The sequence below is a fragment of the Gymnoscopelus braueri genome (genome assembly GCF_963280865.1).
Source record: "Gymnoscopelus braueri genome assembly, chromosome: 23".
Lineage (NCBI taxonomy): Eukaryota > Metazoa > Chordata > Actinopteri > Myctophiformes > Myctophidae > Gymnoscopelus > Gymnoscopelus braueri.
In genome coordinates, this window is record NC_137625.1 from 13101863 (window position 1) to 13113994 (window position 12132).

General features: G+C 41.8%; 1 protein-coding gene across 2 annotated transcripts in view; it reads right to left on the minus strand.

Moving 5' to 3' along the window:
• The window catches only part of anks1b (ankyrin repeat and sterile alpha motif domain containing 1B), a gene marked incomplete at its 5' end in the record, with an annotated part of 338563 nt that extends 329464 nt beyond the window's left edge, over positions 1-9099 (minus strand). For both annotated transcript variants that reach the window (XM_080421028.1, XM_080421027.1), the window contains one exon: positions 8344-9099. In XM_080421028.1, coding sequence (XP_080277154.1) covers positions 8344-8474 — 131 coding nt within the window. The remainder of the gene's footprint in view (positions 1-8343) is intronic.
• Positions 9100-12132: the final 3033 nt, after the last annotated feature.

Below are 12132 nucleotides of genomic sequence, written 5' to 3' on the forward strand. Positions count from 1 at the left end.
CGCTGTGCTATGTGAGGTCAGACTTGTACATTACTGTGACAGACTGCTCATCTCACACACACACACGCACGCACACGCACACACACACACACACACACACACAGCAGTGATAGCCACTGGGGATTTCAGGGCCTAAATCCAAGATGCTTAGAGATCATGCATATAAAAGTACTACTGTCTGTCCTGTTGTGAGCAATAATGTGATACAAGTTTTAATTATTATTTAATTTAAATGTTCCACAAAATCACTGTCGCATCTCTCACAGCACACAAACGCACAATTGCACCACATTTCTACATCGGATTTGAGCCCACATGTTATTTATTCATTCATAGACACACCCCGAGTGGGTTATGAAAATGCATGGCCCTTAACCCATTAAGACCTGGAACTCATCTGTGTCACTTAAGATTTCTTTGGCTATTCAAAAATAGCAGATATACAAGCTCATAGCGCGGCACTCGCAAGTATAACAAGAGTAACGGAGCCAAAGGTCAAGTTTACTAAGTATTGTGTGTTTAAGTGGTTAAATGTCTGAAAATACGTATTAACGTGAATCCAACATATCATAAACACGTCTATGAAGCCCATAGAGTTATAATATATCTAGAGGGCGGACTGCCCCGCCCCCAGCTATTCATTTCAATGAAAGTTGCTCACTGGCGTTTGAAGCACCCGGAAGAATGCATTTGGGTGGCCAAACTGAAATCTTTGCTTCTGGGGGTCCCTGGAACAACATATTTTGAGATGGGGGTTGGCGGCCAAATATATATGGTTTTGGGGGTCCTTGACATGAAAAGGTTTGAGCACCACTCCGCGCGTCACGACGAGCCAACAGTCCTCCAGGGAACGCGCTGGCCCCTCCTCAGCCCTCACAGCCAGACGCCGCGCACACAATCCATCCAGCGCCAATAAATCTCACGCTGACAAACGCGGGAACGTTTCTTGGAGGAGGCACCGATTTCCCAGAATTCCCAATCTGCCCGGCGTCGACAACAACCTCCCTGACGCGTCTGTCAGCGTTGCAGGGAGGCATGATGGGTAAAAACTAAAGACACTCCTTCTAACGCGGCGAGCAGAGACAGTGATGATGAGAGGTGTGTGAGAGAGAGAGAGAGAGAGAGAGCGAGCTTGGAAGAGGGTGAGAGATATCTTTTATAGGAGTCTTGTTAGGTTTGTTATGTTGTGGACCCCAGGAAAAGTACTGCTACAGTACACTTGATAGATAGAGGATAGAGAAAGCGAGGGAGTAGAGAGAGATAAATACTAAATAGACACTATTTATGTGAGATATACTGGATCCTCTGCTGAGAGAGAGAGAGAGAGAGAGAATGACGGAGAGGAGGCCAGAGAGGGATTGACAGTGAGGCCAGGACACCAGATGGAGAGAGAGAAAATAGAAAGAGAGAGGGGGGGGGTTGAGGGAAATAAAGACAAAGAGAGAGACAGAGCGATCCAAGAGGAGTGTGTGTGTGTGTGTGTGTGTGTGTGTGTGTGTGTGTGTGTGTGTGTGTGTGTGTGTGTGTGTGTGTGTGTGTGTGTGTGTGTGTGTGTGTGTGTGTGTGTGTGTGTGTGTGTGTGTGTGTGTGTGTGTGTGTGTGTGTGTGTGTGTGTGTGTGTGGCTCTGTGTCTGGAGGTCTCTGTTTCTTGGCAGGATGCAATAGTGGAGCTTTGGCCAAAACCCTAATGGAGATGTAAGAAGCCACTGAGTTTGATCACTCACACGCATGCCCGCACGCACGCGCACACACGCGCACACACGCACACGCACACATCAACAATGCTCAGACTGCAGACAGAGCTGAGGTTCTGTCTCCATAAATGAATTCAAACCTAAGCACAAAATATTACCATGATGGAAATACGTAGTACAAAGTGAGCAAGAGAGTTGTGCGTGTGTGTTTTATAAAGACATTAATTATATAGCAAAATCAGCAGGTAAAGTGTCTCTTCCAGTCAATCCCATATGCAAAATAAAAAGTGGTGCATATATTCTGTGCGAGTGCATGTGTTCCTCTTAACCCCGCCCTTAATGTGCCTCACATTCTCCACAGTTAACCTGTGATCTTCCCAGCTAGCAACTCTTTAACACACACAAAGCGGACCGGACCTGGCAGTGAAGAGCTTGTGCTTGCTTATGACACACTGACACACTGACACACACACACACACACACACACACACACACACACACACACACACACACACACACACACACACACACACACACACACACACACACACACACACACACACACACACACACACACACACACACACACACACACACACACACACACACACACACACACACACACAGGTTGGTATTGCACCATCAGAGCTGTGGTCAGGATGGAAGAACGTGGTTTTGAAGGCAGAGAGAGAGTGTCTACACACACAAAAGTGTCCTCTGTGTGTTGTGGTCCTCAAGAACCTTCTCAAAGACAAACACTGTTGTTTTCCTGATGCTCTGTTCTCTGCTCTGCACACAACAAAGCAAGCCATGAATCACAGCTCAATAAGCATTAAGACAGTGGTTCTCAAACGTTTTCATGCCAAGATTGATGTGTATTTGGCTGCAGACCCTGAAAATATTTTGCGCTAACATGTTTGAAATCAGCAGATCTGCAAGCTCACAACACGTTGTGTGACGAGTATTTCCCCAAATTAATGTGAAATCATTGGACACACACACACACACACACACACACACACACACACACACACACACACACACACACACACACACACACACACACACACACACACACACACACACACACACACACACACACACACACACACACACACACACACACACACACACACACACACACACAGTGAGTTGCAAGGTTAGAGGGCTGCTTCAACTTAAGCGTCCAAACCAAACACTGGAAGCCGTCAAAAAATAAACATTGCGGAGCCTCCGCCTGTCCCTCAGCGCCAATTAAAACACACACTCCATATAGAATTGGCGTTGAATATGTGAGAGAGAGCGTGCATGTAGGCTCTGTGTATGTGTATGTGTGTGAGCGAAAGCGCGTGCTGTCTCTGTATGTGTCCTTTGGGAGTTGCCTCATCTCAAATCACTTCACGGCTGTTTGTTTGCAGATGCAGAAGGCAAACAGCCACCTCGCCACGCTGGCACGCAGGCGCGCCAAAGACTCTGGGTTTCCCAAGGTGCATTTGAGGGAACACATACGGTATGTAGCACTCTGCATGCTGCCAGTTCATTATGATGACAGCGAGCCAACAGTTGAAAAATAATTAGCATAACAGAGTGATCGACATAGGGGAAATATACAGGAGGGAGAGAGTGAGAGAGAGCGGTACAGAGAGAGACAAGAGAGTGAGAGGATAGACAGACAGAAAGGACAGACAGACCTTTATTGATCCTGTATGGGAAATTCAGTTGTCATGGGTCATGGCATCGCAGCAGTTATGACACAGGAGGACAGATGCAGAAAAAGATAAATAGAGAAGATACAGCGTGTAACAAATAACACTAAGAATAGAAAATATAAGTCAGCAGACTGAGACAAAGAGAGACAGAGAGAGAGAGAGAGGGAGAGAGAGAGAGGGAGGGAGAGAGAGAGGGAGGGAGAGGTAGAGAGAGAGAGATCTGTTTGGGAACATCTGCCTCATCTTGAGACACTCTCAAAAACGTCGCCTTGTCACTCCGTCACAGCCGGCGCTGTCACACACGCCGGGTGCTTCCATCATAATCTCTTGTCATCATTGCACAGTATATTTACTGGACGATAAGAGCCTACCGGTACTCAGAAATCCATCTTCATTCTAATTATTAGTCAGTCCAAAGTCTACGTAAAGCAGCTTAATGCTCAGAAACACAGCGATCGGCCTGGCATCAGCCGGGAAACATGACCCATTAAACAGCAATGAGCTCATCCACTATTGATTTTCCACTGTGCGTGTACATTGTCATGGGCATCCATGAGCTCTGTTTGGCGCTAACCAATCATAGGATTCATAACAGCTTTCTCTTTTGACCGAGGATGAGCCTTTCTACATCCTGTGTGTGTGTCTGTGTGTCTGTGTGTGTGTGTGTGTGTGTGTGTGTGTGTGTGTACCCATGGTCACGTCCCACCTAGCATGTAGTAAAATTCTCAGTGTTAATTGAACTTGACTGAGTGTCCAAATGGAACCAAATGGACCACCTTATGGGTCTATTTGGTTCCATATTGCACACTCTTTGGAGTTCAATTACCACTGAGGATTTTACTGTGTACAGTTCCTTTAAGCAGACCTCATGACTTTGGAATGCTGCGAATGGCTCGGAGGCCTTCAGATGGTTAACTATGCGTCAATTCCCAGACCATTCCCATAACATTAGCCTGCACTACAAACCCCTGACCTGCGACCTCTTCTGTTGTCCCACCAGTCCACTAAATGGTGGGTTACAGACGATAACCTTGTCATTATGAGGCGCGCATCACACAGCCCGTCACTCCTTTCCGGGGGGAGACACATTGTACTGTATTGCATTTTAGCTCTGTCACCCTGGGTGGGCTACCCAGTGTGACAGAGCTGAAATGCAATAAATCCAAACTATGCAAGCGTGTAATACAGTAAACATAACTCACAAGTCTCAGTTTAGATATGCGAATACAAAGTAACACTTAAAGGCAGGGCAATAGATCATTTAAAAAAAATGGAAATTAAAATGTGGATAGAACCAGTACGCATGTTATAATTTCGCATTCGCTCCAGTTGTGATGTCATGATTTTTTATCATACTGGACAGAGCAGTGGTTCTCAAAGTGGGGTCTGGGGAACCCCAGGGGTCCTTGAGTGGGTTCGACCACTCAAAAATAGCCGATCTACAAGCAACACGTTGTGAGCTTGCAGATCTGTTATTTTCTGTTTTATTTTTATTATAATTTTGAAATTTGAAAAAACACAAAGATTCTTTTATTGGGGCCCCCTGGCACAAACCCTTTTCAGATGTGGGGTCCGCAGTCAAATGCATATCAATTTGGGGGTGCTTCACGTGAAAATGTTTGTCAAATGTTTTTATGTTATTTTAAGCAACTAATATTGTTGTATGGACTAGTATGTAAATATCTGTCACTTACAGCAGTGGTTCTCAAACTTTTTCATGTCAAGGACCCCCAAATTGACACTTATTAGCCCACGGACCCCCATTTGAAAAGATATGCCAGGGACCCCCATAAGAGAAGATTTTTACGGCTCTCTAGCACGACTAGCAGTGATTCTCAACCATTTTAATTTCAAGGACCCCCAGTTTGACATGCATTAGGCTACGGATCCCCATTTAATGGCATTCATATCTCTGGGACCCCAATTTATATTGTAAAATCAATGTTAATTTAACTCTGAGTGTGCAAATGGAACCAAATGGACCCTTACGGGTCCATTTGGTTCCATTTGTACACTCTCAGAGTTATAGACCCATAAGGCTCCATTTCCTAACTATCCATCATTTAGCTGGGGACACCCTGGAACTCCCTCAAGGACCCCTGGGGGTCCCCGGACCCCACTTTGAGAACCAATGACTTACAGTATCTGTTGTCCTACCTAGCAGATCTGAACTCCACCTTGAATAACCTGAGCTCAGCTGTTGTTATGGTGTTTGACTTATTTAATGGTAATTTAATTTTAATGCCATGCCTGGTTTGGAAATCATAAAATAATGCGTGGTTGCTGCTGGGACTATGAACAGAACATAGACGTCAGTTTAGTTACTGTACTTGCTGCATCCCTCAATTATAGGATAGGTCACTTGGGGCTTTAATCCGTTTCATTAAACTCTAATTAACACAATAAACTCAGTGCCCTCAAATTACATCCCCAAAAACACACACTCACTTCCCTCTACCGCATACTCTGTGTGTGTGTGTGCGTGTGTGTGTGTGTGCGTGTGCATGTGTGTGTGTGCAGTGGTGGAAGAAGCACTCCGATATTTTACTTAAGTAAAAGTAGCAATACCACAATATAAAAATACTCTGTTACAAGTAAAAGGCCTGTGTTCAACATGTTCCTTGAGTAAAAGTACAAAAGTATTGGCTTCAAAATATACTTAAAGTACCAAAAGTTAAAGTACTAAAATGTTTGAAAATAGCAGATCTACAATAACAACGTGTTGCGATGCGACGCTTTGTGAGCTTGTAGATCGTCATGGACCCCCAAAGGACCCCCAAGGACCCCCAAATACAAACTCGCAACGTGTTGTGAGCTTGTAGATCGGCTATTTTCAAATAGCCTATAGGGCTGAAGTGGTTAATGTATGTTTTATAATATAATAATGTATATCTGCAAAGTAACTAGTAACTAAAGCTGTCATATAATTGTAGTGGAGTAAAAGTACAATATTTGCCTCTGAGATGAGTGGAGTAGAAGTAAAAGTAATGAAAATGGGAAATACTCCAGTAAAGTAAAAAATCCTCAGAAGTGTACTTAAGTACAGTACTTGAGAAAATGTACTTAGTTACTTTACATAACTGTGTGTGTGCTAGGGCATTCACCGAATAGTCGAATATTCGAATATTCGAATATCAAACCGACTATTCGACTATAAAACCACTATTCAATTATTCTATGATTATTATTTTTTTAGTGGCTTTTCTACAGCAGACACGCAGCTGTGAGCTCTGGTGTGACGTCAACTCACATCTTGAGTCGAGTCATCAATGCCATTGAAAAAATATATATATATATATTATTTTATTTTTTATAATCAAATCGATTAATCGAATATTCGAATACTTATAGGTCGAATAATTCGAATGCTAAAAATCACTATTCGTGAATGCCCTAGTGTGTGCGTGTGCGTGTGCGCGTGTGTGTGTGTGTGTGTGTGTGTGTGTGTGTGCTGCAGGTAGCCGACGTATCCCCTGCAGGTACACAGGGTGAATGGTTGGACCAGTGGGCTCGGCTCGGAGGAGATGTGTTAAAGCACCTTGAGGCACACTGCTCACCAAAACGCCTTCACCTTTGATCTGCTAATCACCCAGTAGCTCCACCTCATCCCTTCATCCTCACCATACATACACCCGCACAGAGACACAAGAATAACACACCACCTGGGCCTATAGGGCTGGGCAATAATTTCACCGAAAATATATCAAAACCCATATAGTTATATTAGTTACAGTCAGTAATTCTCAAAACTTTTGTGTAGACTGGACCCACTGTAAAGTCTTCAGTGAGTGTACAAATGGAAATAAATGGACCCGTAAAAATTCAAAAGTCATACCAAGTGCAGATGGCCAGGCTCAGACTCTAGTCTATTTTTTTAAATCTCATTCTTATGTCTTATGTCCCTGTATCTATCCTGTGTTTCATGCTTATTGGTGGTACCTGAATTTACCCATGGGGATCAATAAAGGATTATTTTATCTTGTCATAAAGTCTATTGGTGTAAATTAGGGTCATCAAGGCAATACGAGCCAGGTAGGCTATACATAAACCCAATCAGATTCAGACGTTAAATTGCAACCATGTAGCATTGTCAAGAGACAATTAATTATTATCAATTATTATTATTATTTTTATTATTTTTATTATTATTATTATTATTATTGATAATGATAATAATAATAAGAAGAAGAAGAAGAATGTATATGCGTAGAGTGAATAACTATCTTTCCAGAGTGTATTAGAGCAAGATAATAAAGACCTTAGTCATAAACGCATCCCGTTGCTTTGTCTGCAGAACCAACAGCAATCAGCTGTAATAACCATGGATATGAGTATGACTATACACTACTGTAGAGAGAGAGAGAGAGAGAGAGAGAGAGAGAGAGAGAGAGAGAGAGAGATAGAGATTTTGCCTGGAGCATGTTTTCACATTAAGTTGGTATAAAAGTGCACAGTTCTTCATGTAACTCATTAGACTTTGGATCAGCCCTTGTTGTTGTCATCTACATTTCTCTCTACACAGTCAGTCACTCACACTCACACACTCACACACACACACACGGGTTATTATAGCGTAGGCTACAGCAGTGGTTCCCAAACTTTTTAGCTCGAGACCCAAAAGAGACATGGGACCCAAACTAGTGAAAATAGCTTGTAAACTTCTTTAAACATTTGTTTTCTAATCTATGGAATTGCTTTGATTTTTATTTGTATTATTTCATGTTTTGTTTTTTTAAACATTGAATTTGTTATAATAGCTTTTTTGTTTAGTTGTTCTTGTTTAAAAAAAATCCTATACAAAAATCAATGTATAGGAAACATTTTTTTAAGATATTTATTTACTAGTGACCCATATAAATGTGTCCACGACCTACAAATGGGTCCCGAGCTACTGTTTGGGAACCAATGGCATACAGTACAGTATAGGTTCTTCATCCTACCTCAGTAGGTTGGGTAGCGGTATGGACCCGGAGGCTGAGCCCAGGATGCCTTTCCTCCCGGTCAGTAGTTTGTCCACCAGCGCCACATTGCCGGTCCGGGCGGCTTCTAGCAGCTCCTGTTCCTTCCCCATAATGATCCAACAGGAAAAAAAACACAAGTTTCACACAATAAAAAGATCCGAACGTATATCCGAGCGTTCTGGGTCGTGGGGATACCCCCCCTTCTTCCCTCCCCACCACTCCAGCCTCCTCCTGTACGTTCACTCTGTGATGAGCTTAGAAACCCATCCGAGTGCAATCAATGGTTCATCCTCCACATTCAAAGATTCAACCCGAACAACACTGTGTCCCGGGTCCGTCGACGCGATGCTGCAGAGCGGCTCTAAAAAAAACGCACCGAGCCCCCCGTTCAGGATCGGTCCATTTCTCCAAACAAACGGAACTGAACGTAGCCGTTACCGTGCAGAGGCTGCAGACAGACTTTCCTCGCCGCGTTAAGTGTGCACACACACACACACACACAGAGAGAGAGAGAGAGAGCGAGAGATAGAGACAGACCGACAGAGAGAGAGAGAGAGACAGATTCACGTCTGTCCGCTTTAAAAACAACAAACGTCGCGTTCCCTTCCTCCGTATCGTAGCCTATATCTATATATCTCCGTTCACTGCTTCGTTGTCCCGCTTGGCTGCTGCTGCTTCTGGCTCGGGATTCTATTCCCACAGTCCAAAACAGCTCGCTTTTCTCTTCGCTCGCCACTTTTCCAGCCCCGGTGTGTGTGTGTGTGTGTGTGTGTGTTATGTGTCTGTACGGTATCCAGAACGCTCGTCCCAAAACACGCTCGCCCCCATTTTTTTGCCAGACTGCTCGCCCCCAGTGGTTCTTGTATTCTTGTATTTGTTTTTACTGAGGATAACCTGGATAACAAGGTTAGAAATAAATTTAGGGTTAGGCGTAGTTTACTGAGGTTGAGTTTAGGAATAAGGTTAAGTTTAGGCATAGTTTACTGAGGTTACGTTTAGGAAATAGGAATAAGGTTAGGTTTAGGCATAGTTAACTGAGGTTACGTTTAGGAATACCAGGTGGCGACCGTTCCGAGGTCGCCGGATTTGCCCCGGGGCGACTGTGTTTTGGGGCGAGTGTTTAGGTATTCGTCTGTACACTACACGGTATGTGTGTGTATGGGCGTGGATGTCGCTGTTACGCACCAACAGGAGGCAGGAGGATGCCTTTGTTGAGTCCATTACAAAAAAAAAAAGTCACAGCCTCCCTCCATGTGTGAATATTATGAACCATGTCAATTTAAGGCTACATAACATATTTTACACGTGTACAATGTGAAAACACACGGTGTTGCTAAAGGCTTGTGAAATGTGTGTTATATGCCTTTTTAAATGCCATTATTATCACGCCAGTGTCTTTAGATTGAATTAAAGGACTGCATGGTGTCAGAGTGGGATGTGCTTGAGCGCGCAGTGATTATTAGTGAACTCATTAATTGATGGTAGATGTGTTTTTAATGTCTGTCCATTGACAACCTAGGACACAGACACCCCCCCCCCCCTCCCTCTCTCTCTCTCTCTCTCTCTCCCTCTCTCCCCCCCCAGTGGTGGAAGAAGTACTCAGATATTTTACTTAAGTAAAAGTACCAATACCACAATATACAATGTACAAGTAAAAGGCCTGTGTTCAAAATGTTACTTGAGTAAAAGTATAAAAGTAATGGCATCAAAATATACTTAAAGTATAGTACTAAAGTACTAAAATGTTTGAAAATAGCAGATCTACAAGCTCACAAGGCGTCACAGCTTGTAGATCGGCTATTTTCAATTAGCCTAGGTATAAAATAGGGCTGAAGTGGTTAATGTATGGTTTATAATGTAATAATTTATATCTGCAAAGTAACTAGTAGGCTAATTAAAGTTTTCAAATAATTAGAGTAAAAGTACAATATGTGCCTCTGAGGTAAAAAGAAGTAAGAAGTAAAAGTACTGAAAATTGGAAATACCCCAGTTAAGTAAAAAATACCTCAAATTGGATTAAGTACAGTACTTGAGTAACTTTACTTAATAGATACTTTAGTTTACACCACTCCCCCCCTCTCTCACCCCTCTCGTGCACAGTGCGTGTTCTTACTCCTTGTCCTTGTTGCTAATTGAATGAAATATTATAATAAATTAAATAAAGTAATGTAAAATAAACATATTTATTATCATAATATTACATTTATATTATTAGAATACATATATTAAAATGTATGTTTGTAAATAAAGATAATATATCCTTTAGGATTCCAATAGAAAAAATATATATTTTGTAACCAATCCTATTTTCTTCTTATTATTATTAGAATGTATCCAATAGGATTGGTTCCAAAATAATTCTATAACCACAATGCTCTAAACCAGTGGTTCTCAACATGTGGGTTGGCAACCCCCAGGGGGGTCCCCACATGATTTTGGGGGGGTCCCCAAGATGACAGTGAAGTGACAATTTAAGGACTTTTAAGACCTAAAAAAAGACCTACTGCAGATTCAAACGTAATCAACAAACTATACTATAAAAACTCGTCAAACATTGGCCAAATGTTCAAACAATATAAGAAAGAGGCAAACATTTTGAAAATAGCCGATATACATATTTCACAATTATCTGTGGAACCAAGACAAACTAATAATGCCTCAACTCTTACATTCCAAGTGCTTGTCAGGGTGGGGGTCCCCAGGGGTCCCCAGTTCAAATATGATTATTTTCAGTTATGGAAAAACTCACATGTTTTACTTAAGTAAAAGTATCAATACTGCAATGTACCTAACCTAGATATAATCTGTTACAAGTAGAAGTCCCGTATTCTAAATGCACTTGAGTAAAAGTACAAAAGTATCAGCAATCAGCATCAAAATATACATCAAAAGTAAAAGTAGGCTACTTTGTGCAGAATGTCCCATTTCACAAGTTGAAAATAGCCGATCTGTAATAGTTACTTTATTTACACCACTGATTGTTTTGGGGGGTCACGGGATGACAAGGTTTAGAAGAACCACTAAAGTACCAATATATAACACAAATCTTGCATCCTTGTCCAAATACAAATTATTTTCAGTGTTGTAAAGTAACTGAGTACATTTACTTAAGTAGCCTACTGTACTTTTTTTTTATTTATTTTTTACAATCTTTAGGTATTTTTACTTTACCTGGAGTATTTCCAATTTTCAGAAGCCTACTTTTACTTCTACTCCACTGCATCTCAGAGGCAAATATTATACTTTTACTCCACTACAGTTATTTGAAACATTATTAAACATAGGCTGTACATTACCCAATACCCACTTCAGCCATATACTTTTCGGCCATTTAAAAATAGCTGATCTACAAGCTCACAATGCCTCATGATGCATGCATTGTGAGCTTGTAGATCTGCTATTTTCAAAAGATTTGTATACATTTGAAAACTGAAATGGGACAAACTGCACTAAGATAACTTTCTACTTTTGGTACTTTAAGTACATTTTAATAATACTTTTGCACTTTTATTCAAGTACATTTTGAATACTGGAAGTATTTCTACATTTTACTTAAGTAAAACAATGTGAGTACTTTTTTCCACCACTTTTTATTTTCGGGGTCCGTGAATTCGTGAAATGAAAACGTTTGAGAACCACTGGATCACATAGCCGCCATATTTGTCGAGTGGTGAATGACGCAGCATGCGTGACGCAGTTATAAAAAAACATCATGCGTCATCAGGCTTTCTGTCAGTGATGGTTTTATAACTCTATCAGGTGTGTGAT